The following is a 23837-nucleotide window of genomic DNA, read 5'->3' on the forward strand; positions in this document are numbered from 1 at the left end:
TGTGTAATTGCTATTAAATAGGGTTTTGTCTGGTGCAAATTGAATACGTTAAGATCTATAGTGTGTTATCTTGTTTAATCCTACTTTTAAAATAGAACTCCTACAGATGCTAGAGGCATACTAACAGTGTGGGTTTCTTAACTCATGGGATTAGAGTGATATTTTGCTACACATCTAACAATTCCTCTATTTATTACTTCTCAAATCAGCTGTGCTGTGTCAGACAGGGAGATTTAGAGTTTTTGGTATTTCTGTTAAGATTCCCTGTTCTACATCTGAGGAACTGTAACCCTTTATGCACATAAAAGTCCCTTCAAGCCACAGAAAATTTTTGCTGGCTGCACCATAAAGGTAATACCTGGTCTTCTATTCCCCACTACCTGCCCACCAATTTACGTACTGTCTAGGCTGAATGAGGCAATGATTTAGGAGCCACTCTGCAATGAACACCCTATATGAAAACCATCGAGCTGCCACACAGAAAGTAGGATTTCCGTCAACTGGACGTTACAGAGTCAAATGAGGTCTCCCAATACAGAACCCAAAAGTTAATTTGAGAAAATAGACTGATGCATTCTTTCAGATCTTGAACTGAAAATAATTGTGTGAATTTTCTTTGAAGTCTGGGTGTCACGTGCGTGCAATGTTGAAGGTGGAACTCCTTGGACAGTTAATGAGATACAACATGCTATAAACCACTCTTGGAGAAGAGTGAAATTAAAGGAAATTTCCATGGAATGCTCAGCAGCACATTCAGAGGAAAAAAAAAATTCTCAGCCAAAAGACTCCAACTTTGAAATTTACAATAAAATTGAGATCTCTAGAAAGCAGTCCTAATGTGATTTGAAGGCAACTGCAAAATTCCAGCTGGAGACAAAAAATTTAATTGGAAAATCACATAGCCATTCCTAGCAATGACTGCTAATAATTACGTTTATATAGCTTCCCTGAATAAGTGGTCCAAGACTTGGTCTGGAGACATTACATTATCTATGTTTGGCTTGTGCTTCTCTCAAGAGCCTTTGTTTGAGCCTTTCTTCCTTTTTAATTTCTACTATCCAGTTACTTACGCAAACGTATTTGTGCTAGATGTAGTCAAAACTCTTACTGCTACTGTTTGCTTTGTAATTCAGCCCTTAATATCTATGGTAAAGTTCACACTTCACAGACCACATTGAGGAAGCATATTAACCTTCACTTCTTGTAGAAGAGAGCAATAAATTGTGGGTTTATGGCTTTTTTGTTGCTCGCAGTGTTTGGATATTTGCTGTTAGCAGAAGCAGATGGAAGAAGTCTTCAGAGGATAGTCAGCATTGGAATGGTTTTGTGGTGAGAATTTACCAGCTGTAGTGAGAATTGCTGTTATTACCACTGAGTTGCTCCTGACCTTCCAAGCATAACCAAAGGGTTACAAAAGGCAAGGACTCACACAGAAGTTTGCATCAGGAGTGCTCAGATCAGCTGATCATAACAAATCAAGGAAACTAAACAAAGGGCAGGAAAGGAACACAGAAAATGAGAAAAGAGAGAAGGACAGGCAAAAATACAAGTTTACTATGTGAGCTGGACAGCAAGAATGCTGGGAAAAAAATCAGATCTGGAGAAGTGCCTTTGTGTTCCTCCCCAATTTCACACTGTTTGAACGATCATTTTTATTCATAGAACCTTTCCTGTACTTATACAAGTGTTTCTCAGTTGCTTTCAGATTATAAAGCAGGCACTCTGTTGTTTTATGTACCACTGAAATGTGTTTATCTGGAGATTAAATAGACAACTTCATGTATTTCATGACCTTGGTGGAGAGAAACAAAGCAATGAACTCACCCCTCACAAGCAAAGATAAATGTAGAAGTCTGCTGCCTACTGCTATGCAGTGTATCCAGCTCTAATTATGTGATAAGTGGATGGACTCAGTGTTAAACATATTTTGCAAAAGTTCTTGAACAAAATGCTTACACTGGTTATGCAGATAGCTTGCTGAAAGCCACATGAATACAAATTATCATGCACACAGTATGAATCTGGATGAGTACAGGAAACACTGGTCTTCCAAACCTTGTTTTTTGCTGAAGAGTCCTCTATTTCGGTCAATGCACAGAATGAGCGTATTTGTTTTTCTTTCTCTCTCTAACATTATTCTATTCTTACTTGTAATGCTACAGCAGAATATTTGTTTTTAAGGTCATTGGTAATTCAATCCTGAATGGTGCTGAGCATTTCTCGTCACATGAGAAACCTGAAACCAGCTAATTCTGATGAGAACTGACACACAATATTGAAGAAGGAAAAAAAATAACAAAAAGGTAATTTCATTATCCAGAAAGCCAGATTGTTTAAATAAGTCTTCCAGATGTCCTTAGTTTGGTACCACCGCAACACAACTCAGACATATTAACAAACATCCTTCGTGATCGCAGGCATTTTTCCAAGTTGTTTGAAAGTGGTTAGGTTTAGAAGATAGACAGGTATTTGGGATCCTAATTGCACTGAGAGTCAAAGCAATCTATACTCCTAAAACCAGCTTTTTAAACTCCATTGGGAATTTGATGTCTTTACACCTATTTTTTTAAGTCAAATAAGCTCTTCTTTTTTATCTTTGACCTTTTTTTTTGGGGGGGGGGGGGGAATAAAAGAGGTCTAAATGCCTACATTATTTAAATACTTAGGTTCCTAAACTGCTTATGTGACTGAAAATCTGTTCTGCAGCTCATGACATCTAAGAAAACTCTGACTTTAACACAACTGAGATTAGTGACCAATTATTAACCACGAAGAAATGGTACAGTTAACAGAACCTTACTAAAAATTTCAAACAATGTGTTATTTTTGCAGTGAGAACAGAATGCTTGCAGTCTTCATTTAGAAAACAAAATATTTATCACTATTGAGATGCTTGTTTCCTTTCACATGGATTTAATAAACAGCTTTTCATTTCACTAATAGATACTCTCTAAACTAAATTAATAGATACTTTGCAAATGGACTCTAGTAGAAACACATATACGTCTACATCTTTGCCTCAGCTTAAACATGAAAGAACACGAGTCAGTTATGGAACAACTTGATCTCTTCCGTTTTCACCAAAACTGCTAGGTTAATATTTCTGGAAAAAATCTTGAGTATCACAGGTTTAACACAAGAGTTACCTATTTATTTTAGGAAACAGACAATTATCCTGAGTTGCAAAGTTGTCTTCTTCATGCATGGTCTTGATTATACAAGAATAAAAAAGATATTAAGGGCATAATCTGTCCTCCATATCTCTAAGGATAACAGAAGATGCAATGATTTTAAGTTCTAGCAAAGGAAATTCAGATCAGGCTATGCAGAAATTTTCATTGTTAACATTTGGTCATGAACAGACTGAGGAGCCTTTTGATTTTCAATCTCTGGACGTTTTAAAAACAGGTGAGACAGATATTTTACAAGTATGACACAGGAATAGCAATCCTGCCTTGATCCTGTTTGCTCTATTTTCCATGACCAGAGAACTTATCTTTGAATTATGCCTTTTGTATGTGAAAAATATACCAGGTAATGTCTTTCATTTGTTTTCAAGAAGGCTTTTGGGCACCTGGAGCTTCAGATATGTCAAGCGTGTTAGTGAGCTGCTACAGGAGTATGAAGTGGAAGTAAAGCTGAGTGAAAAGGTCAGTGCAAATATTTATCTAGTGTAGGGGCTTTCTGAAGGGTAAGATATGCTTCAGAAGCCTTGCTAGCTGTATTTACAGCTCTACAAAAAACAAGGATGGCCAAAGAGCTCATCTCTGATGAACCCTAGCCATCCTGAAGCTGCTCTTTAAGCCAAAGTTTACTAACAGCTGTAGAGGCTTTGTCCTGCTCTGCTGAGTTTCTGTATGAATTCTGCTTTCTCTGCATGTACATTGTCTCACTGTCAAAAAATGGGAGCCAAATGGAAATTCCAATATGCATTTTGTTCATGTGATTTTGCTAAAATGGTTTTATCCATTCCATAAAACTATTTCTCATAATAAAGCAGTACTGGAGACAGTTTGCTCCAGTTTGAACAGGCTGCTAGAATTCAAGACTGGTTCCCAAAACCTTTAGGCCATAGTACAGCTCTATTTCTTAACTATTAACCCGGCAATGGCTTCTTCTCATCTGTTCAGATCTGCTTATTGCTGCCCAAGTACCTCAGCTCGGTCGTCTGGCCTTCCAACATCCAGCGTGAGAGAGTGGTACGTGGAATGGGAAAAAGCCAACTCAGCTTGTTCTCACCACCTTGCTGAGCCATGCTGGCAGCTCCTGCTGGTCTTTTGCCTCTGCTCAGTCTGGTTTACACACTGACTTCCCTCCCAACAGAAAAGTGAAAGAGGGCTGGTACCCTGGCCATGCTCCTGAACTGTGTGTTAGTCAAAGGACAGCACTCTTTTGCTCAGTTTTGCACACAACTATGGTCCTCACTAGTGATTTCTCCAAAGCAGATGTAAGGGTCTAGAGGAGGGAGTTGCGGGGGACTCATCTACCATTAACAGAATTGTTAGTGCCCACAGGTAGGGTCCAGCTCACTGGCAAGACACACAGAGAAAGGAATAAGATTAATTAGGACTCCCAAAGGGCAACATTTTCCCTGTAAGACAAGATAATAAGGACAAGGGTTGACTTTCAGATCACAGAAGAATGGGAGGTGACATTTATTGTTGGTTTTAAATGTGCAAATTGAATGGGCAGATCTGGTCTGTGTCGGTAAGGTGTCTAGCATGGAAAATAACAGTATCATGTCTAAAAGAGAAATTTTTGCAAAAGAAGTATGGAAAAGAGAGCCAGGAGGAACCTTAAAAGTGCTTTTAGCTCAGTATTTGGTCCTCAATATGATTTAGCCAATACCAAGAATCAAGACAGGGACTCTCAAAGCTACAAGAGTGTTTCTCAACAGCCTGAGCTGAAAAATAAATCTCTCCAGATGGTGCTCTAAAAGTCTCATATCCTCTTTGAACCGTGAGCAGACGGAGATACATATTGTACTCCAGGGGCTGTTTTACCCCAGTGGGTAGCACAACTGAATCAGAAGACAGTGCTGCAAGTCATCATAAATCATGGTGACAAGCAACCTATTCACTTACAGGTCTCTATAGGAATTGATGAATCATTTATTAAAGCACACATTAGTCATTTATTACTCTTTTATAAACCATTTATCAGTAGGTATTCAAAATGTGAGCAAATCGTAATTCTCACTTAAGACTCACAGCACTACTATACCTCAAATTTCAGTATGGTGATATTTTGTCAAAGTACACAGATTTTATTCTGCTCACAGGGGGCAAGCTACTTTATTTAACTGGAAAATTCACTTCTGAGATCACATATTCCTAAAGTCTAAACTACGAAAAATATTTTCCCAAATCTTACTCTGCTGACATGACAGAATTCATTCTATTTTACATTACTTTATCCCAGAAATGGATGAAGTTGAAGGTGAGGATGGAAGGGGCAGAAAGAGAAATTGTCTCAAGAATGAGACTGTTCCCTGACCAAATGAAGTCTCTCTTTCTTATGAGCAAGTGACAGCACTCTAACAAGTCCCACTACTTTTCCATGTATGACTAGGGATGTGCTGCTGTCCCAAATCTGTGGTGAAGGACAGATGTGAGAATTAGGTGGACTGTAGAAAAATCATCCCCTTAAGCCACATCACTGCATTCTTCTCTCAAGCGCCTAATAGTATTTACTAAGGAAAGACAATACATCCGATATTAAGGAAAAATAAAGTATTATTAAAGAGCAGCAATGGAAACTTCTTCCTTGGGAACCGATACTTTAAAAAATCAGGACAGAAGCCAGAAGAGGGAGGCAAATATACTCAGTGGAATCCCATTTTTGAGCATATACTCTGCATTCAGTGATGGTATAAGACCAGAAGTAGGATTTGTTGTACTATTTTTTTGGAGCAGGAAGAATAGACAGGAAAGGGTGAAATCCATATTGTTGTCATGTCGAAACAATGTTTTTTCCTCCACTGGGTCTTAGGGAAGATCCAGGCAGAACCATGCCTCCAGGAATAGACACAAGAGAAGTATTTGCCAGCTTGTGGCTTCCAGCAGATGCTACATTGCCAGTTTTTCATCACACTTCAACCACAGTCACATTAATTGTAGACTAAAATCACTGTTTTGCAGGCATGCAACACTGAAGTGGTCTGTCCCTAATTGTTAAATTGACACAAGAAAATAATTCTCATTTTTCTTAATGTGCTAGATAGAAAAACTCAGCACCATTAGCATTCACTCTAACTAATTCCCACAAAATTTGAATATCCTGCAGTACGCAAACCAGGTATCAGATTTTCCAGAATGATCTATTCCTGCTCCTTGCTTTGCTTCGTTTCTTACTTTCACATAAGTAATCCTTTGCTGCTGAACAAAAGTTGAGCCTAAGCTCTTAACTTGCTGGAAAGGAAATGCCAAATTGCTCTTTGTGATACAAAATACACGTTGTATTCAGTAATAATTCACAAAATTAATTTAAAAACTCTTTCATATTACATAAATAGGGTTGTAAATTTTAAAAACTTCCTGAAAAAGAGGCCACTAACTTCACCAGTATCTCTGTTTTCATTCTCTATAATTTAAATCTGGCACAATATCCCGGTCATTGTGACCTTTTAAAAGGTAGACCTTGTTACCTCACCTGGGATTTTTGGAGAAGCTTTTAAAACATTGCTCTTTTAAGCATTAGAGATGAAATTATTTAAACCCCTGGAGGGAACACAGTACTGTTTGCAAGTCTGAATGGATTTTTGCACTGCTCAGAGCCCATTATGAACAGGAAGGGTATGTGAAATAGAACAAGGCAGATATTTTGGAGGTGTGTAGAGTGATGGGGCAGCAACAAAATAATTAACTGGGCTGAATTGCACAAAACAGTGTCTCATACATTAACCCATCAAAGTACCTGACACATAACCTCAAGAGCTTAAACTATTTCGCTGAAGTTAATGGAAGTGCTTTATTGGATCACAGCCAGGTTTGCTCAGCTTCTTTTGCGATTATGCCCTGATACACCATCAATGAATTCTTCCCCAAGCACGAAGGCCACAGCTGCATCAGAATGGCATGGGTGTGGTATGCAGGAGAAAAAAAATAGCAGATGGAAGAACAGATTCACTAGACAAATACCCCCTCTTCCAGCAAGATCTACATAAATCCAGTAGGCTACTACAAAACTGTGTACAACAACAGGACCATTTTGACCTTTCTGAAATATCAAATAAAGCTTGATAATGAGCATTTTGAATAGGTGTGCAAGGACCTGACCTCCAAAGAATAAATACGGTAAACAGGAGTACACAGAACTATGTCATTGCTTAGGGGTAGATACATAAACTTGTTTCTGGAGAAAAAAAAAGAAGAGGAGATTGGTCAAGTGTCAAAAGATAAAACTCATCTTCAATGGACAGAGACATGCTCATGCCTGACCGAGATTGCCTTGCACTGAGGACTCAAAGAAATACCTGTTAACACATATAAGTCTTCTCGGAAATAGAAATATATAGAAATTTTCAACTTTGGAGAAAGCTATGAAAAAAATCTCTAAACTTCTGTCTTGGCATTAATGTTATTGAAATAATATATATCTTTATCAAGATATATATAACAATGCATTCTACATTCTACAAAACACCATTTAGCGCACAGTCCGGGGTACCCGGTGTTGTATGTATACAGTGTCCAGAATTTTGAACAAAACCAGTTCTTATAACTTCATTATCTTTAACTGTGTCAGATCAGGAATGAATTTGGCCCCCGTGTTTACAGATGAAGAGAACACACTCAAAACTTGGCTTAATCAAGCTACATCAACACCATATGACAAATAAAGGCAGAGCTATTTTAGGTAGAAAATATACTATCACAGAAAAACACAGGCCAGTAAATATGCATTTGTTTTACAAAAGGGAAAAAGGCATTGAGAGAAAGTATCTCTAAAGAGAAGGAAGATAGCTGGGAAAACATATCAATACCATAAGAACCCAATCATAAGCAGCCAGTCTCAAAGTAAATAAAAGAAGATGCACTCTGAAATCAAATCGTCAGATTTACTGAATGTGAGCTTTCTACTTCAAAAGTTATCTTGTAAAGTAAGTCTCTTTCTTTCAAGTCTTCTTCAAATCAAGAGTATTGCAGCATGTGGTATGTGATTAGTATTAAAATACAATAACTAAGTACTTTAAGCAGTAAGCCAAATAAAGTGGCATTAGCTCTATTAATAGACACTCTCCCTCCCCTTACACTACTTATTTTAAATAGAGCATATGTTTCTAAAAGGGCCTGACACCGTATGTCTAAAGACTGATTTTTCCTGCCTTATTCATGGAATATCACTTAGCAAGGCAGGGGGAAGATTTCTGAGGTCATTAACATCTCTAAATATTGAGAGGTTCAAAACCATGTCACAATGTATTTAAAAAAAAAAAGATGTCTCTGAGAAAATTGTCATATAAAGTGCAAGAAGAATGTATAAGACGGGACTTTTCAAAGAAAGCTACGTAATGCTGACTCTTCACACCTGCTATTTTATTTCTATACTGAAACCATCAGACTTTCAAGAGTACAGAGTACCTTTTACTATCACTAACTGAACTGAATTTATAAACATTTCTGAATTTCCACAGAAATAGACAATGTCTAACAGTACATTTGGGGCTAAGCAGGCACCCAAGTTTTTTAACATGCTTGCCCAAATTACCAAACTATTAAGTTAAACAGAACATACAATTATAGAAAGATTTCTTCAAAAGAAGAAATCTCAAAGTTTGGAAATTCAAGAAGGTAGGACTCCATAACATGAATTGCTATCAGTATTGATTAATACAATACTTCCTATTTCTAAATACACAGCATTGTCCTTTTACATTGTTATGTTCCAGAGGGTAAAAAAACACAATGTTTTAAATATATTTTAACTACTGATTGTCAGGAAACATCTTTCAGACCATTAAAAGCCTGATCTAAAGGGTAATTCTAAAGGAATTAATAGTTTGATCAAAGCCACTTGGTACTAAGTGACTGAAATGCTCTTGCCAAAGCATTTTACTTAGGTAATTATAGCTATTGCCGCTGATTAGTGAAAAACACTATTCCTGTTGGCAAAATTGTCATTGTTTCTTATTTCTTCTCCCTTTTTAAAAAACCCCAAACTTTCTCCATCCTTTTTTAATCTAGTTATCCAGTTTGCATTTATAAAAGAAATAATTATTCAAGTAAAATTGCAGTAATTTGTTTCAAAATAATCTGTTGTCAAACCACTAAAATTAGGCCAGAAAAAAATAATTTAAAAAGTAAAAGATACCTTAAGGAGAAAACCAAGACTTTTACAGAAATAGGCTTTCCTTTTAGTTTTACCTTTAAAATCAGCATCCCTCATGCTTACTTCTCATCTTTTGGGAAGAAAATTTGCAGAGCCTCAGGAAACTTTTACAGCAAAATCCAAACAAGCTGTTATTAGGTAAAAATTTAGACACACACTAATTATCTCCAGATACCATAGTCAAAAAAAAGGAGGGAAGGGAGCAGTGTAGGAAGGGCAGAAAGTTTGGTAGATGCTTTGCCTGAAACCAGAAATTTTGCTGTAGCACTATTACAGTCTCCTGCAGGCAGTGGATATCTTTTTGTTTGGGTTGGGTTTCTTCCCAACTTTTCAGCATTCTTCAGTGGAATTCAGCTTGCAGGGAAAAAAAAACTTTCCTTGCAAATTCCACCTGTAAGTTAAATTTAAAGCTTTTAGGACTAGAGCTTTCATTACAGAACTCTCAACACTAGCTGTCTCACAGGTAAAGTACTGAAGCAAGGACAAACCACGTTGCTTTTATCCATGTTCCTGACCATCAAAAGCCTTAAGCTCAGCAAGAGGGAATTCTCTATTTTCCCCTATAGGAGCAAAAGGAGAAAGTTACCACTAGCAAACTTATTTCACCGGTTTTCATCCTGCTAGCCAAAATCTGAATGATATCTCTTGACACAAATTTACACCTTGTGGTTGCATTCTTTTTTTAAATGATGTATACAAATTTGTTAATGTAAAAGAAGAAAAGAGCAGCTCCAGGAAAGTCTGTCACATTAAGCTAAAAAGATGTCAAAGTATTTCCTTCCATTAAGGAACGTTTTTGTATTTAGAAACAAGCTAATTACAATTTCATGCACCATTTTGTAGGACACAGATGGTAAACTCTTACCTCCTTCTTGGTAAATTCTGGTGGATGGTCATTTTTGTCGTCAATAAGAATAGTGGCAGTTGCTGTGCCGGTTAGTCCCACATCAAGGCCACCCATATCTTTAGCTTCTATAACTAGCTCGTATTTCGGGGTTTCCATAGTCTGAAAAAATAACAGAAAATGAAAGATTAAAAAACCCCAGAACACCACAGATGACATACTACTTTTAATTCGCATTAAAATAATAAATAAAAATATCTAAATCTTCATTTGGCCTGATAAAACAGCATAAAACCAGATCTGTTATCATAGTGTTTTACCAAAAGAGAAACACATGTTTCTATCAGCTTCAGCTGCTATAATGGAAACCTTATTTGGGATACAGTATGAAGGAATAGAGGTGAATATTGGTAAACAGTACATAATCTATCCTGTTATTTAAGGAGATTAGGAAAGAGGAAAGAAATTAAAATATACCTGCTCTTTAAGAGTAAGCTCTCACTTCAGTGCACCAATATTTAGCGGCTTGCTTCATCAGAGATATGATGGGTACATAATTAAATACTAATGTCATAATCTACATATAAATTCACTTTATTAAATCACATTCATTCTGTGTATTAGCATTTAGAATGGTAATCTAGGTTTGCTTCACTGTAAGAAACAAGAAAGTGGTTTCTAAAATGGGCAACGGCTGCCAGTTATTGTACAAGCAAATGTGTATAGTAACATTAACAATTTACATCTATAATATCCAATTCCTATGTCATGGTTACTTATCTAACTGCCTACCTATTGTAGAACCAGACAGCACAGGTCCATAGCAAAAGCCACCCTTAATTTCTCTCCCCCAAAAGACAACCATAACAAGGAAAAAAAATTGTGGCCACCGCTCTGCAATGGGAATGTTACAGCATTTCTAATTCACCTCTCTTGCATCAGGCTTGAAAACACATATGTTTGAAAGCTGGACAACGGGGTAGTAATACATCCCATCAAAGGGAGCTATTATCAGCATCAGAACCTGCTCCCATGGAACTCGTAGAGAATTTTGAGATGGATTTCACTGGAGACAATACTGGACACCTAATTAAAATGAGTATTTTCCCGATTTGTATGGCTGCCTCATATGGAACCATCTGCCCAAAGACCGTATGTGCTGCATCATCAATGGAGGGCACAGATGGGAAAGTGCTGCAGTCACCTTTAAAACTATATGGTAAGAATATCATGTGTGCTCAGGAATGTTTTTTCAAACCTTCTTTGAAAACTAAGTCTAGATCTTAGGGGCAAAGTGACATTATGATGCCTGAAAAGGTGTCTAGGGCACCACTGCTAGAGGGCTTTTTTAACCTCAGACTAGCTCTATCAGCCAACTGTGTTTACAAGAACCAAGGCTACATATATTTGACATCCCTCATCCTACGTCCTTCATCTAACACTTTTCCAGAGAATTAACATGCAAGGAGACAACTGGTATGAAACTCTGTATAGCAACCCAGTAATCTCTGTCTACCACCCGTACACTGCCTTATAAAGCAGAATCAAGGAAGCTGAAGTAGGGCTTATCCCATAGCAGAGAAGATAGAATCATAGAATAATTTGGGTTGGCGGGGACCTTTAAAGGTCACCTAGTCCAAACCTCCTGCAATGAGCAGGGACTTTTTCAACTAGACCAGGTTGCTCAGAGCCCCATCCAACCTGACCTTGAATGTTTCAAGGGTGGGGCATCTACCGCCTCTATAGGCAACCTGTTCCTGTGTTTCACCACCCTCATCATAAAGTTTCTTCCTTCTATCTAGTCTGGATCTACTCTCTTTTAGTTCAAAACCATTACCCCTTTGTCCTATCACTACAGGCCCTATTAAAAACTGTCCCCATCTTTCTTATAAGCCCCCTTTAAGTGTTGAAAGGCTGCAATAGGGTCTCCCTGAAGCCTTCTCTTCTCCAGGCTGAACCACCCCAACTTTCTTTGCCTGTCTTCATAGGAGAGGTGCTCCAGCCCTCTGATCATCTTCGTGGCCTCCTCTGGACTCGCTCCAACAGCTCAATGTCTTTCTTCTACTGGGGACCCCAGAGCTAGATGCAGTACTCCATGTGGGGTCTCATGAGAGCGGAGTAGAGAGGCAGAATCCCCTCCCTCAACCTGCTGGTCACACTTCTTTTGAAGCAGCCCAGGACACGGTTGGCTTTCTGGGCTGCAAGTGCACATTGCCAGGTCATGTCCGCTTTTTCATCCACCAAAAGCCCCATGTCCTTCTCCACAGGGCTGCTCCTAATCCATTCACCTCCAGCCACTATCTTGCCATTTAAAATTTTAAAAAACTTATTTCTCATCTCTAGCTTAGCAAAGCAACCTCTCGGGCCACATAATCTTCTCCGTAGCTAAGTGATTTGAAAGCATTCACTAAAAAGTGCATCGTGCATTTTCCTGGGTACATCGCAACACCTTTCTTGGAACATGTGTAAGAAGGATATCCCACTTCCTTAGTACTTATATCCTGAAGCATTTTTAGGCCATGAGAGAAGCAACCATATCAGTTGTTCATCATATCAGCTATTATGAAGCAATATATTTGCATGTAAAATCAGTGAGTTAATCCAGAAGATATATTTAGTTCTAAAAATGTATGGACTACTAGAAAATCAGATGCCACTGCCACTTAGAGGATCCTAAGAAATGTATTTCCTTAACTCTTACAACATTATTGCATGAAATTAATCTCAGAAGCTAGCAAACCCAGAACAGGTTTTTGATTTATAACATTATATAAATATACACAAAGAAATATTATTGACATGTCTCCAACACAATGTCAGATTACAGAGTGGAACAAAATTTACAGTCTTCATATATTTATTTTCTAAAATATTTTCAATGTATTGAGACCCGAATGGAGCTTCTCTCCCCTCCCTCAGATTCATCTTTTTCATTATTTTGATTAGGAAGTTGTTATTATTGTATGGAAAACTTGCAAAGCCATTTATCATTTCATGTTTATAAGCCTCTTTGCTCAGAAAGAGGCCCATTTTTACTCACAAATTGGCCTTTTTTCCTTTGAAAACTGTCCCATTTTCTACTGAAAGCAAGCCCATTTGTGCTACAAATCGTGTCTACCACAGCAGAAATTTCTGTGACAGGAGTCCAATGTTTAAGCTCGCAATGGAATGTGAAAAACATTGAATTTTGAGTAGTATTTCATATCATTATGAATACGTCACACCTTCCTGCTATGTAACACTTTCTACATCTAGTTCTGTCACCAAATATTTGCTTTGTTAGAGAAAGCAACTCCTACCAGACCAAAACCTGAGAGCAGAGGCATGTTCCTATCAGATGCTCTCTTTACACCAGGAGATTGCATGTAAAGGACTTTTTAGCATTTCTCATACTTGTAGCCCAGGTAATTCAGGCACTAGTAGCAATTATTTGGATCTCTGATTTATCACACTACTGGTAAATCCTGCGACATGGGAGTGGGGATCTGTGGACAGAGCATGGGTTCCTGTGACCTTCCCAACCCTGTTCCTCAGCTGATGGCGCTGCGGAGGGCCAGGGCCTGTGCTGGGGGCATCCCGCAGGGCCGGGCTGCAGTGCAAGCTGTCACAGCAACTCCTTGTCTTTTCCCTCTTCACAGGGCTCAGGCCTTTTACCCCCGTGCTGTCTCTCCCTGCAGTTGTTCCCATCTTGTGAGAAATGAGTGCTCCTGGAGGGGGGCAGTGGAGGGGGAAAGCAGCCTTCCTTTACCTTCTCCATCCCTGCTACACTGTGCAGGTTAGGGATAAATGCAGCACCCACTATTGGTAGCATTTTGGGACCCCACAGTCGCTCAGACTGTTGTCCCACCATGACATTGCCTGTCACTAAACCCAGGCCCCTGCTTCTCAAAGCAGTGACCTAGCCCCTGAAGCACACTCTTGAAAAAATCCAATTAATACCATTTGTATAGCGAGAAGTTAGTACTATAAATATGCAACAACTCTCAGCAAAGTGGATCTACAGCTAAAAAGTATAATAGATGATTTTAAGAAATGAACATGTGTGGCTTATTATTTATCAATTGTGACTTTGTGGAGTGTAACACTGTTGAGAGGGTTTGTATAATTACAGCAGGAAAACCATTCCTGTCTCCATAAACTTTCACTCTAGTCATTTAGCCATTGCAGGGGTGACATTAGCAAATCGTCGGTTTGCCAAGGAGGTAAGCTGTGGCTTGAGTGTTTTTCTTTGAAGGTCCACCCACTGCCATTCTCACCAGTGTTAACATTCTATCAGATTTCACTCCCCTGCCGCCTTGACATAACTGGTTCAGCACCAGTAAGCAACAAGAGGCCAGAAAGGCACTTTTTCAGATTTCAGAGTCCTGACAAAGCCAGCAGGATCTAATCACAACAGAAGGAAATACAGTTCAGTGCAGATACAGGTGGAACAAACCAAGTGATTACTTTTAGGTTGTGCTGAATGAAAGCAGATAATGATGGTTGTCTGCTAGGTTTTATTCTTTTAATATTTCCTACAGAGACAACAAAAAACTGTCAGTGACTTAAGGGAAGCAAGCCATGGCTAGCATTTCACACCACCAGCAGTAACAGTCCAAGTCTTGGTATGGGCTATCGCTTGTCTGGTCGATCTTCACAACATTGTTTTTACTACCAGTATTTAAACTATATGTAGGGTGGTTGAAAAAAGAATCATTTTGGCAAATACCATTTTTCCCTTTTGTACTTATTCGCATCACCAGCCTGCTACCTAACTCAGCATATTTTGTAGTTTCTATTTTAGGATCCTGCTAAGGATTTCAGGCTGTGAATCCCTGTGTCCCATCAGCACCCAGCTAAAGGCTGCAGATAGGCACCAAAGTCTGGAAAGCAACAGGACTCCAGAAACCATCTCTTCAGTGTTTCCTCCTGGCTGGGTGTCCCCTGTGAAGTGTCTTTAGCTAGGGTTTCATCCCGTGCTCGCTAGTCCTTGTAAGAATTGCATGGCCAGACAAGGGCACGCTTAGTATCACAGCACCCAAGCCTTCATTTGGTGCTTCAGTGCTTAGTCTAAAAAAACTGGGGAGAATAGAAATTTCTAAATTCACATAAAGTACTCAGTTGCTAAGATCAAAAGAAACACTGTTTGGGAAGCAAACACCGTACAGAATGTTCAAAACTCTTGTAAGGGTTTTAAGTATCCTTGCAGGCCATCTTAATACTTATTACCAATAGAGAGGTTTTTCACTAATTTGTGGATATTAGTATTTTCTATAACAATGCAACAAGGCCTCAACACTTCTATTTATAAATCTGTTTATAAACTATGTATTCATGCATAATACTGTATCAGTAGTGTGCTACCATATCATAGTTGTTACTAATGCCTTTATAATATAATGCTAACCAGAAAGAAAAATTCTGAGGATTTAAATAATTTCAGTTCATGCTAAATAAATACTTGTGTTCATTTAAGATTGTAATTGCATATAGTATGTACTGAATATGTCTTATTAAGACATAATCAATGTTCTTGTTGAGTAACAATATCAACATTGAATCTAACATTGTTCCTGAGTATGCTGTCAGGATTTTGACAAATGCAGAATAAAATAATGAAGCAATGTGACTATTAACAGCTCTAAGAGACATAATGCTTTTATAATTATAATATCAGCATTTATTTTAAATGCCAATTGCTGCTGCATAAAAAGGGCAATGTACACAGAGGCTTTGCATTCAGAGCTTGAATTACAGTTTGATGAATACAAAAACGCAAATAATTTTGTAACATAAATACTCTTTAGCTCACCAATTTCCAATTTTTTATATCATAAAGGAAGGTCTACAGTTTAATCACTGTAATAATGTACTTCTATAATGAAGAAAATCAATATCTATTTACTACCCACAGAGGACATATAGTTCATAGGTATATCTGGAAGCAAAAGGAGGACTAAATTTTCTCCTTCAGCAGTTGCTGTTAAAAAAGGAAAGAAATTCTCCAAAGTACTTGATACAAATAGGTTTCCTGGCCAGAGATATTTGTTTCCCATCAAGAGGAAATCTGTAACTATTTAATACATAGGATGTATAGGATCAAGACTTTAATTCTTCATAATGCTGACATAACTATAGGGCTGATATACATGGCTATGTTTGTTGTATTTTACATGGAAATACAGGAACTGTATGTGCATGTTTCCTATATTTTGTGTAAAATTATCAGGTTTGATATGCAAATTAGGGTTTAGTGCTGCCATTGAATTTGTACAATTTTGGAGAAGGCTGCCAACCATGATGGGGTGACAAGCTTTCCTTTGAGAAATGTTAGAAATCGGCAGAGAAAAACCTGTTTGTTTACTGCTCACTCACTCACTGTGCAAACATCTGCATCTCTCATATACAAGCACCACAGTATTTGTGCAGATATTAACTTCACTTACATGGAGACTGTTATTAATAAGGATTTTCTCCTTAGGTAGAGATCACCAATTTCTAGGAAAGAACAGTGATTGAAACTGTTTAACTGAGATATTTCCATTTAAATTATCATCGTTTGTTAGGCTACGACCAAAAATAAGCCCTGGGAAGAGAGCAAATATTCAGTATTCTAAACAAAATCCTTAATTAGCATAAAAGATATAACACCATTGAAGTTGTACCCCTACACTGATTTTTACCAGCCAAAGATATTTCCCTGAGCATAATTTGTTTGGAACAGAGTGGCATGTTGATCTGCAACAGCTACTCACTAGATGCTCATGGTTTTGGAAAAGAAACATTTTCCACGTCTGCTGTGCTAGAAATATAAAGTACTATAATAATTTTGAATAGCAATGGAGAATAAGAATCACAATGTCCCAAGGAAAATACTTGCTGTCAAATGTCATTAAATCATCCTTTTTTTTTTTTTTTTTTTTTTTTTTTTTTAAACCATAAGCTATGTTTCAGCTTTCCTTCTGGAACAATGTATGTAATTTCATTTTTTTTCCAGGAGAAAAAAACCCAGTTGTTCCTCATAATTAAACAGTACTGCAGAAACCTTTCATTCCAATGTGAAAGCATCAATTATTATGTAACTTCTCTGCTGATTTTATACAATTTAATCACTCTATTATTATTACATACTCGCAGATGTCAGTAATACAACTACCACAACTCATCTCACCTAAACCGTTTGTCATCAGCAGACAATAGCTATAGTGAGTGTCTGCTCCCCAGTACTAGGTCTGAATAAAGACAACTACATTATACTCTATGTGCACTATAGGTCCTGACAGATACAAACATTCCCTTTGTGTTAACATGTCACTAAGACTGTTGTTACTGCTACGCCCTTCCGAAGATTGTCCTGAGTTTAAAGAACACGTATAATCATGCTTGCTAGATGCGAGTTCCTCCAAGCTCCGTGTTCTATGGTAGTCCAACTCGCTGCCTCAAAGCTCGCTGGAGTTTCATACCCTTCCTGCGGTCACAGACATACCCGTTAGGAGAGGAAGCGTGTAATTCAGAGGGAGGTGGGTTTGGAGGCTAAGGCAGCTGCAAGCTTCTTCTGGAGTTGCTACACACAAACATAACTTGGCCATGAAGCCTGCCCAGGTTGGAGCATCCTCTCCGTTATCCATAATTCTCCACAGCTCTGACTTTTCACAAAGCAACATGCTGCCCTAACACACCTTCCCATGTGCTGTATATTCCTAATATTAGCATCTCCCCTTTCACAGCGCTTGCACCAAAAGTAACTCTGAACTCTTCTTGTACAAGAAGCACCTAGTATTCTGCTAGCCTGGCCCTTTAACATAGAATCAAAACAGCGCTGAAACCATGGTGTTACATCTATTCCTCATTGACTAGATACCACCAGTGTTTATATTCCAATTTTTGATGCTGGATAGAAAACACTGTATGTAATTCACATTAATTAATTGCACCCAGATAAAAACTATTGATGGAGTGGGTGGCAAATAGTTTCCCTGATGCTTGACACTTTCCAAGCCTTAACATACTGAACACTGTAACAATACTAATAAGCAAAACCTTCCAAGGACTTTTTCATTAAAATCAGAACATATGATCAGAAATGTTAAGTCTGACTGACAGGTGCAGGAGCCACCATTCTCCCCAGCCCTGATTAATACACTTGTAAGGGAATCTTAAAACTACTATACGTTCTGCCAATTTATACTTAATTATTTTTACAAAGGTAACAGTTTGAAAAGAGCATATCAAAAGAGCTTTGTCTCAGGATAAATAAACGTCTGCATCAGCACACCCCACTGGATGAGGGAAGGTAAGATTCAGTTCTGTCTGAACAGGACATTCTACCTGGTTATCTCGACTGCTTCAGAAAGTACTAAACCTCAAGCTAGCTGTCAGGAGCACTCAAGATAAGAACTCCCTTCTGGATTACAGATATTTATTTCAACAAAGCTTTGTTTTCAAATCACTATGTTTCTGTAACAAATGTTCATTTCGACAAATCAATACATTTCCATAAAAACTGTTCTCCTGTAATACCCAATCAGCTCTGTTTGCAGTGTTAATTGTATATTTCATTTTAACAGTCACAATTTGCAACTCAAATAATCTGCAGACCAAAAGATATTTGCTGAAAAAATGTTCAAATAATTTTCATCCATTAACATATTAGAGCTGTACAATGTGTTTGCAGACAATTTATGAAGAGAAAGAAGGGCAAAGTTGTTCTAATAAATTATTAGTTGCAAATTATTGAATCATTCTTAGTCCCCTGCTGTAGGTAGAAATGAGTCTATTTAAATCCAAAAACATAAAAGGAGAGACAAGTTTCTCCAACACAGTAATCTACCATGGTTATCAGTAGAGACAGCTTTTCAAATATCTCTATATTAAAATACCTCTGCCAGGAGAATTCCCTAAGTATATGAAGGGTGTAAAGGTCACATAATAAACATCAGTACACAGAGATGAGTGAAAGTGTTCTGCTGTAACTTTAAGGGAGGAAAAATCATGAGCAACCCTCAAAGTATTCAAGCCTGAAAAGATCCTCAGCCCAGCATAAATCAGCACAGCTCCACTGACTTTAAATGGGCTACCCAAGTTTATTTACACATTTATTAAGCTATAACTTACCATGTTTATAAATGAACATGCATATATGCTTTCATATCACAATATAAGATGCTTGTGTCTCTTGTAAAACTGGCAAGTTCCCATATATTTGCATTTAAAACAAAGCAGAACTAAGTGCAAGAGGCTGCCTTTCAAAGCATCATAGCATCAAGAGCATGAGAGCCAAAGGTTCCAAAACATGTAATTTGAAAAAAAAAGTCCCCAAATTCTTCAATACAGGAGGAAGAAGGTGCTATTTCTTAGAATCACAGAATGGTTTGGGTTGGAAAGGACCTTAAAGATCATCTAGTTCCAACCCCCCTGCCATGGACAGGGACACCCTCCACTAGCCCATGTTGCCCAAAGCCCCATCCAGCCTGGCCTTGAACACTGCCAGGGATGGGGCAGCCACAGCTTCTCTGGGCAACCTGTGCCAGTGTCTCGCCACCCTCACAGGGAAGAATTTCTTCCTACTATCTAACCTAAATCTCCCCTCCTTCAGCTTAAGGCCATTCCCCCTTGTCCTATCACTCCATGCCCTTGTAAACAGTCCCTCTCCAGCTTTCCTGAAGGCCTCTTTAGGAACTGGAAGGCTCCTCTGAGGTCTCCCTGGAGCCTTCTCTTCTCTAGGCTGAACCACCCCAACTCTCTCAGCCTGTCTTCATAGCAGAGGTGCTCCAGCCCTCTGATCATCTTCATGGCCTCCTCTGGACTTGCTCCAACAGCTCCATATCTTTCTTGTCCTGGGGACCCCTGAGCTGGACGCAGTACTGCAGGCGGGGTCTCATGAGAGCAGAGCAGAGGGGCAGAATCCCCTCCCTCAACCTGCTGGTCACGCTGCTGGTGATGCAGCCCAGGATATGGTTGCCTTGTTGCAGGTATAGTCACATTAGAATTAGGGAAACGTTCATCATTAATCGCAAGAGGGGCCCTGTGCCTGTGTTTGTGCAACACAGACTCTGGAAACTAATGAGAAATTCTAGGCATTTAACCCATTGGGGAGGGGGATCAATCCATGATATAAATATTTCATACAACAGCAATAACACGCAGCTGGTCAGCACTCCCCTCTGTTTACTGGAAACAAATTGCTTTCCTAAATTGTGTGGACAGCAGCCAATGTCAGTTATCAGAGATCTCATTGATAAACATACATTATACCTGCAGCCCTGAAACGTGGGAATCCTTCACTGAGCAAAGAAACAAAAAGCTCTGTCAAGCATGCTTATCACTGCTTGAATTTGCTCCTCCTTGAGTCTGAATCAGGTTCAAGAATCCCTGAAGTGTTTCCTGCAGGCTTTGGAGGATGATACTGAACAGTTCCAAAAGGTAAAACACTGCCTTTCACAAAAGTCTGTCCCAGAAAAGGCATCTCCAAAGTGGGGCGGGGGGGGGGGGAGCAGTGAGCTGGATTTTTTTTATCATCTTAAGGTGCCAAGAAGTGGGTCTGAACAAGGCAGAGTAAAACTTGAAGGAGTTCAACCTAAGCTTATTCTCAACATCTCTCTTTCCTCACAAAATCAGCTCTGAACCAAGCAACAAACCAGTAACAAACCTTAAATCCTTAACGCTATGTCTCTGTATGCCCAGACTGCACTTATTAGCACACATTTTTAAAGGAATGCATCGCAGGAAACTAAGTGAAACCTAATGCTGATTATTTTATTATCTACCAATATCAAGCAATCTATCATCTCACCAGAGTTGAATTTAGATTAATCAATTTTGTACCACTGAGATCTGCCTGGACACCAGTGCAACACTTGTACTAATCTACCTCGTTATTGCAAGACATCACAGACCCATACAGTGCCTTTCTTCACTTCTTCATCAAATGTCAAACCCTAGATGGATGTTCAGGCAAGTCAAATTCATTTAAATGCATCCAGTTGACAAGAGCAACCCCAGAGAAAGCTGCCTGACCACATGCCCATGCAGAGTTTGTGCATACTGTTGCTTCAGAGCTGATCAGGAAAGCCCTTTTGACGTGAACTTTCCCATTGTTTACACTTACTACACTCCAGTTTGCATCACTCAGAGTGTGGCAACTGGATTTCTTTCAGCTGAAATTCAACTGAAGAATGTGCCCAGGGCATCACCTAATTCTTTCCAGCCATCAGTGTGATTCAGTTTGGGGGACCAGAGTAGAACTGTCTGAAGTGAAAAATGGCGGTGTACGGTATGGATGTCAGGTCCTCAGCATGAACTATTTTGCTCTACAGATCTGCTTCTACTGGTCTATCAGCTAATGCTGAAATAGCCTTACAATCTACAATAAACTAGACAGCTACGGAGCTTATAGTGTCTAACTAGTGACAGCAACCTCTTACCCCAGACCAGGCAAGGAGACAACAGCAGGGGCAAGAACCGATAGATCCTCCCAAGTTCCAAAGGCTGTGATGCAACAAGCACGGCAGTTGCAAGACAAGGATGAACCATCTGATAGCAGTTGATGCAGAAGCTTTTCAAGTAGATGCTTCATCTTTACCTCAAAACAGCACCTCTAGATCTACAAAAGCTTAGCATTATTTCTGTGCCCAGTTTATACTGAAGAATGCAAACGAGGCCATTTGTTCACCTAGATCTGTGACTGATCACTGGGAAACAGCTTTCCTGAGGATCTTTGCACAGCAGCTGAAAATAAAAGTTTTCCTTGAATTTCAATTTATAATCATCTAAACCAATATTCTCTGCCTAGGTAATAAAAGATAACAAGTTTTACGATACCTTCCTAATGCCAAGTCTTTACATAATCTGTTATCAAATGAATCAAAATGAAGCTTACTGGGTTAACGTCAGAAATCACATTCTCACAAATTAGGTGCACTTAGATTATATTTCCCTCCATAAACATTCCAATTCCCACAACAGAAAGCAATGTTATAAAGGTCAGGATGGAAATTGTGTTTCTGCTGCGTAATCTCCTTTGCAAATTTGTACCAGTGGTCAAAATGCCCAGAAAACTCAATTACTGACTTGCTATGACAACCATACATCAGCAGACCTAGGCAGACAGAGGTTATTTCTAAAATTAGTACCCTAATGCAAAAAGCATATTCTATGATTTCAGATGTACAACCTTTGCCTGATGTTTATATTGTTAAATATTAATGGAAAAACTGTCTATTATTTCAGGCATATTATCAGGAACATAATATTCTAGTTAAATAGGTGCATTCTAAGATGGAGTTGGAGTGGAAAAAACCTCTCCATGTCCATTTGAACTGTTTACCATTTAAACGTGGTATTTTAATCAAAATAGTCATCAAATGTTACTTTTAATCACTATTATTTTTTCTTTAAATTCAATTTTTTATGCAAATATTATTTTAGAGTTTATAATTCCAGGTAGCTTTTAAAATAAAGGACCCAGCTGAGAGTGTAATGAATCAATAAATAATACAGGCTTTGCTCGTGGACAAAAACAATTCTAGTGGCTGCATTTATACTCTCTTTGGGTTATATCTGCAGAATATAAATTGATCTAATTCTAAATCATCCAAGGGAAAATGGTGTAAAATGGATTTCAATTACACTATTGCCATTTTACCAAAAAACTTAGCACACTATGGGGTGAAAAATCAACCCCCCCTAGGATTTACTTTCTGATGAAAGACGTAACAATGGAATTTTCCATTTAAAATTTCTCCAGTCAATTTAATTCTTTTCTTACTTAATCCTACATATCTTTTTATCAGCTTTCTTTCATGATAAAAAATAATTAAATGCCTTATTTGGAACTCCTATACTTTCTGCTTTGGTTAATAAGTTCTATTTTTTGCTAAAATTTCATAATCCTACTTATATCTTCTGAGAGCGTCTGTCAACAACACAGCTCGCCCTCGGGCCCCTAAAGTCAGGCTTTGTTTTCTTGCAACCAAACCAAGATTTCTAGGTTATTCTCACTTTCAGACTTGGTCTGTCACTGCCCTGTGCAGATTTTGCACTGTAGTACAGTTGCTTTTGGTAAATAGTAAGGGATATTAACCTGCTACAGGTTGCTCCTTTTATAAGTTTATGTCTGTGCGCTAGAACTGTACAAAGCTTCTTTCTGTAAATCAATCTTCCAAAGCATTTCAAATTCACTATAAAAGGAAGAATAGATTTCGAATTCATTTGTTTTATTAGTAATACCAAAACAAAATCTACTAATAGTATGAATTTAGTGTGGTGACCTAGAGGAAAACCAATAGCAAATAAACATAAAAAAGTAAGTGTGGGAAGATCATGCATGCAGAAGAATTTTCCTTTCAAGGATTTTGGAAGATTCAATAAATGCATAGCTCTTTGGATAAATAAAAAATATGACAAAAAGGCATAATCACTTGAACTCTGACACATACTTGACATAAAATATAGGACACATTGCTCCAATAATAAGAAATTATACTGAGGTATAAACTTGACTTCCTTTCTGTACAATCCAGCAGCTGTATGTTCTTTTAAATGTTTTGCAGCATAGTTTTCTGGCCCAAAATCTTGCTCAAGACTTTGTCTCAGTGAAATAAATTTTGCTTTATAGGAAGTACATTATATTTTTATTCATTGCAATGCCACAGCATTTGTTGAAATTTTTGCCTAAAGTAGTAAC

At 38.3% G+C, this 23837-nt stretch overlaps 1 protein-coding gene across 3 annotated transcripts in view; it reads right to left on the reverse strand.

The window, feature by feature from the left end:
* Positions 1 to 23837, reverse strand: part of CDH13 (cadherin 13) — a 500702-nt gene that overhangs the window by 87533 nt on the left and 389332 nt on the right. For all 3 annotated transcript variants that reach the window (XM_054840727.1, XM_054840728.1, XM_054840726.1), the window contains one exon: positions 10196 to 10336. In XM_054840727.1, coding sequence (XP_054696702.1) covers positions 10196 to 10336 — 141 coding nt within the window. The remainder of the gene's footprint in view (positions 1 to 10195; positions 10337 to 23837) is intronic.

Source organism: Grus americana, chromosome 13, assembly GCF_028858705.1.
Source record: "Grus americana isolate bGruAme1 chromosome 13, bGruAme1.mat, whole genome shotgun sequence".
Lineage (NCBI taxonomy): Eukaryota > Metazoa > Chordata > Aves > Gruiformes > Gruidae > Grus > Grus americana.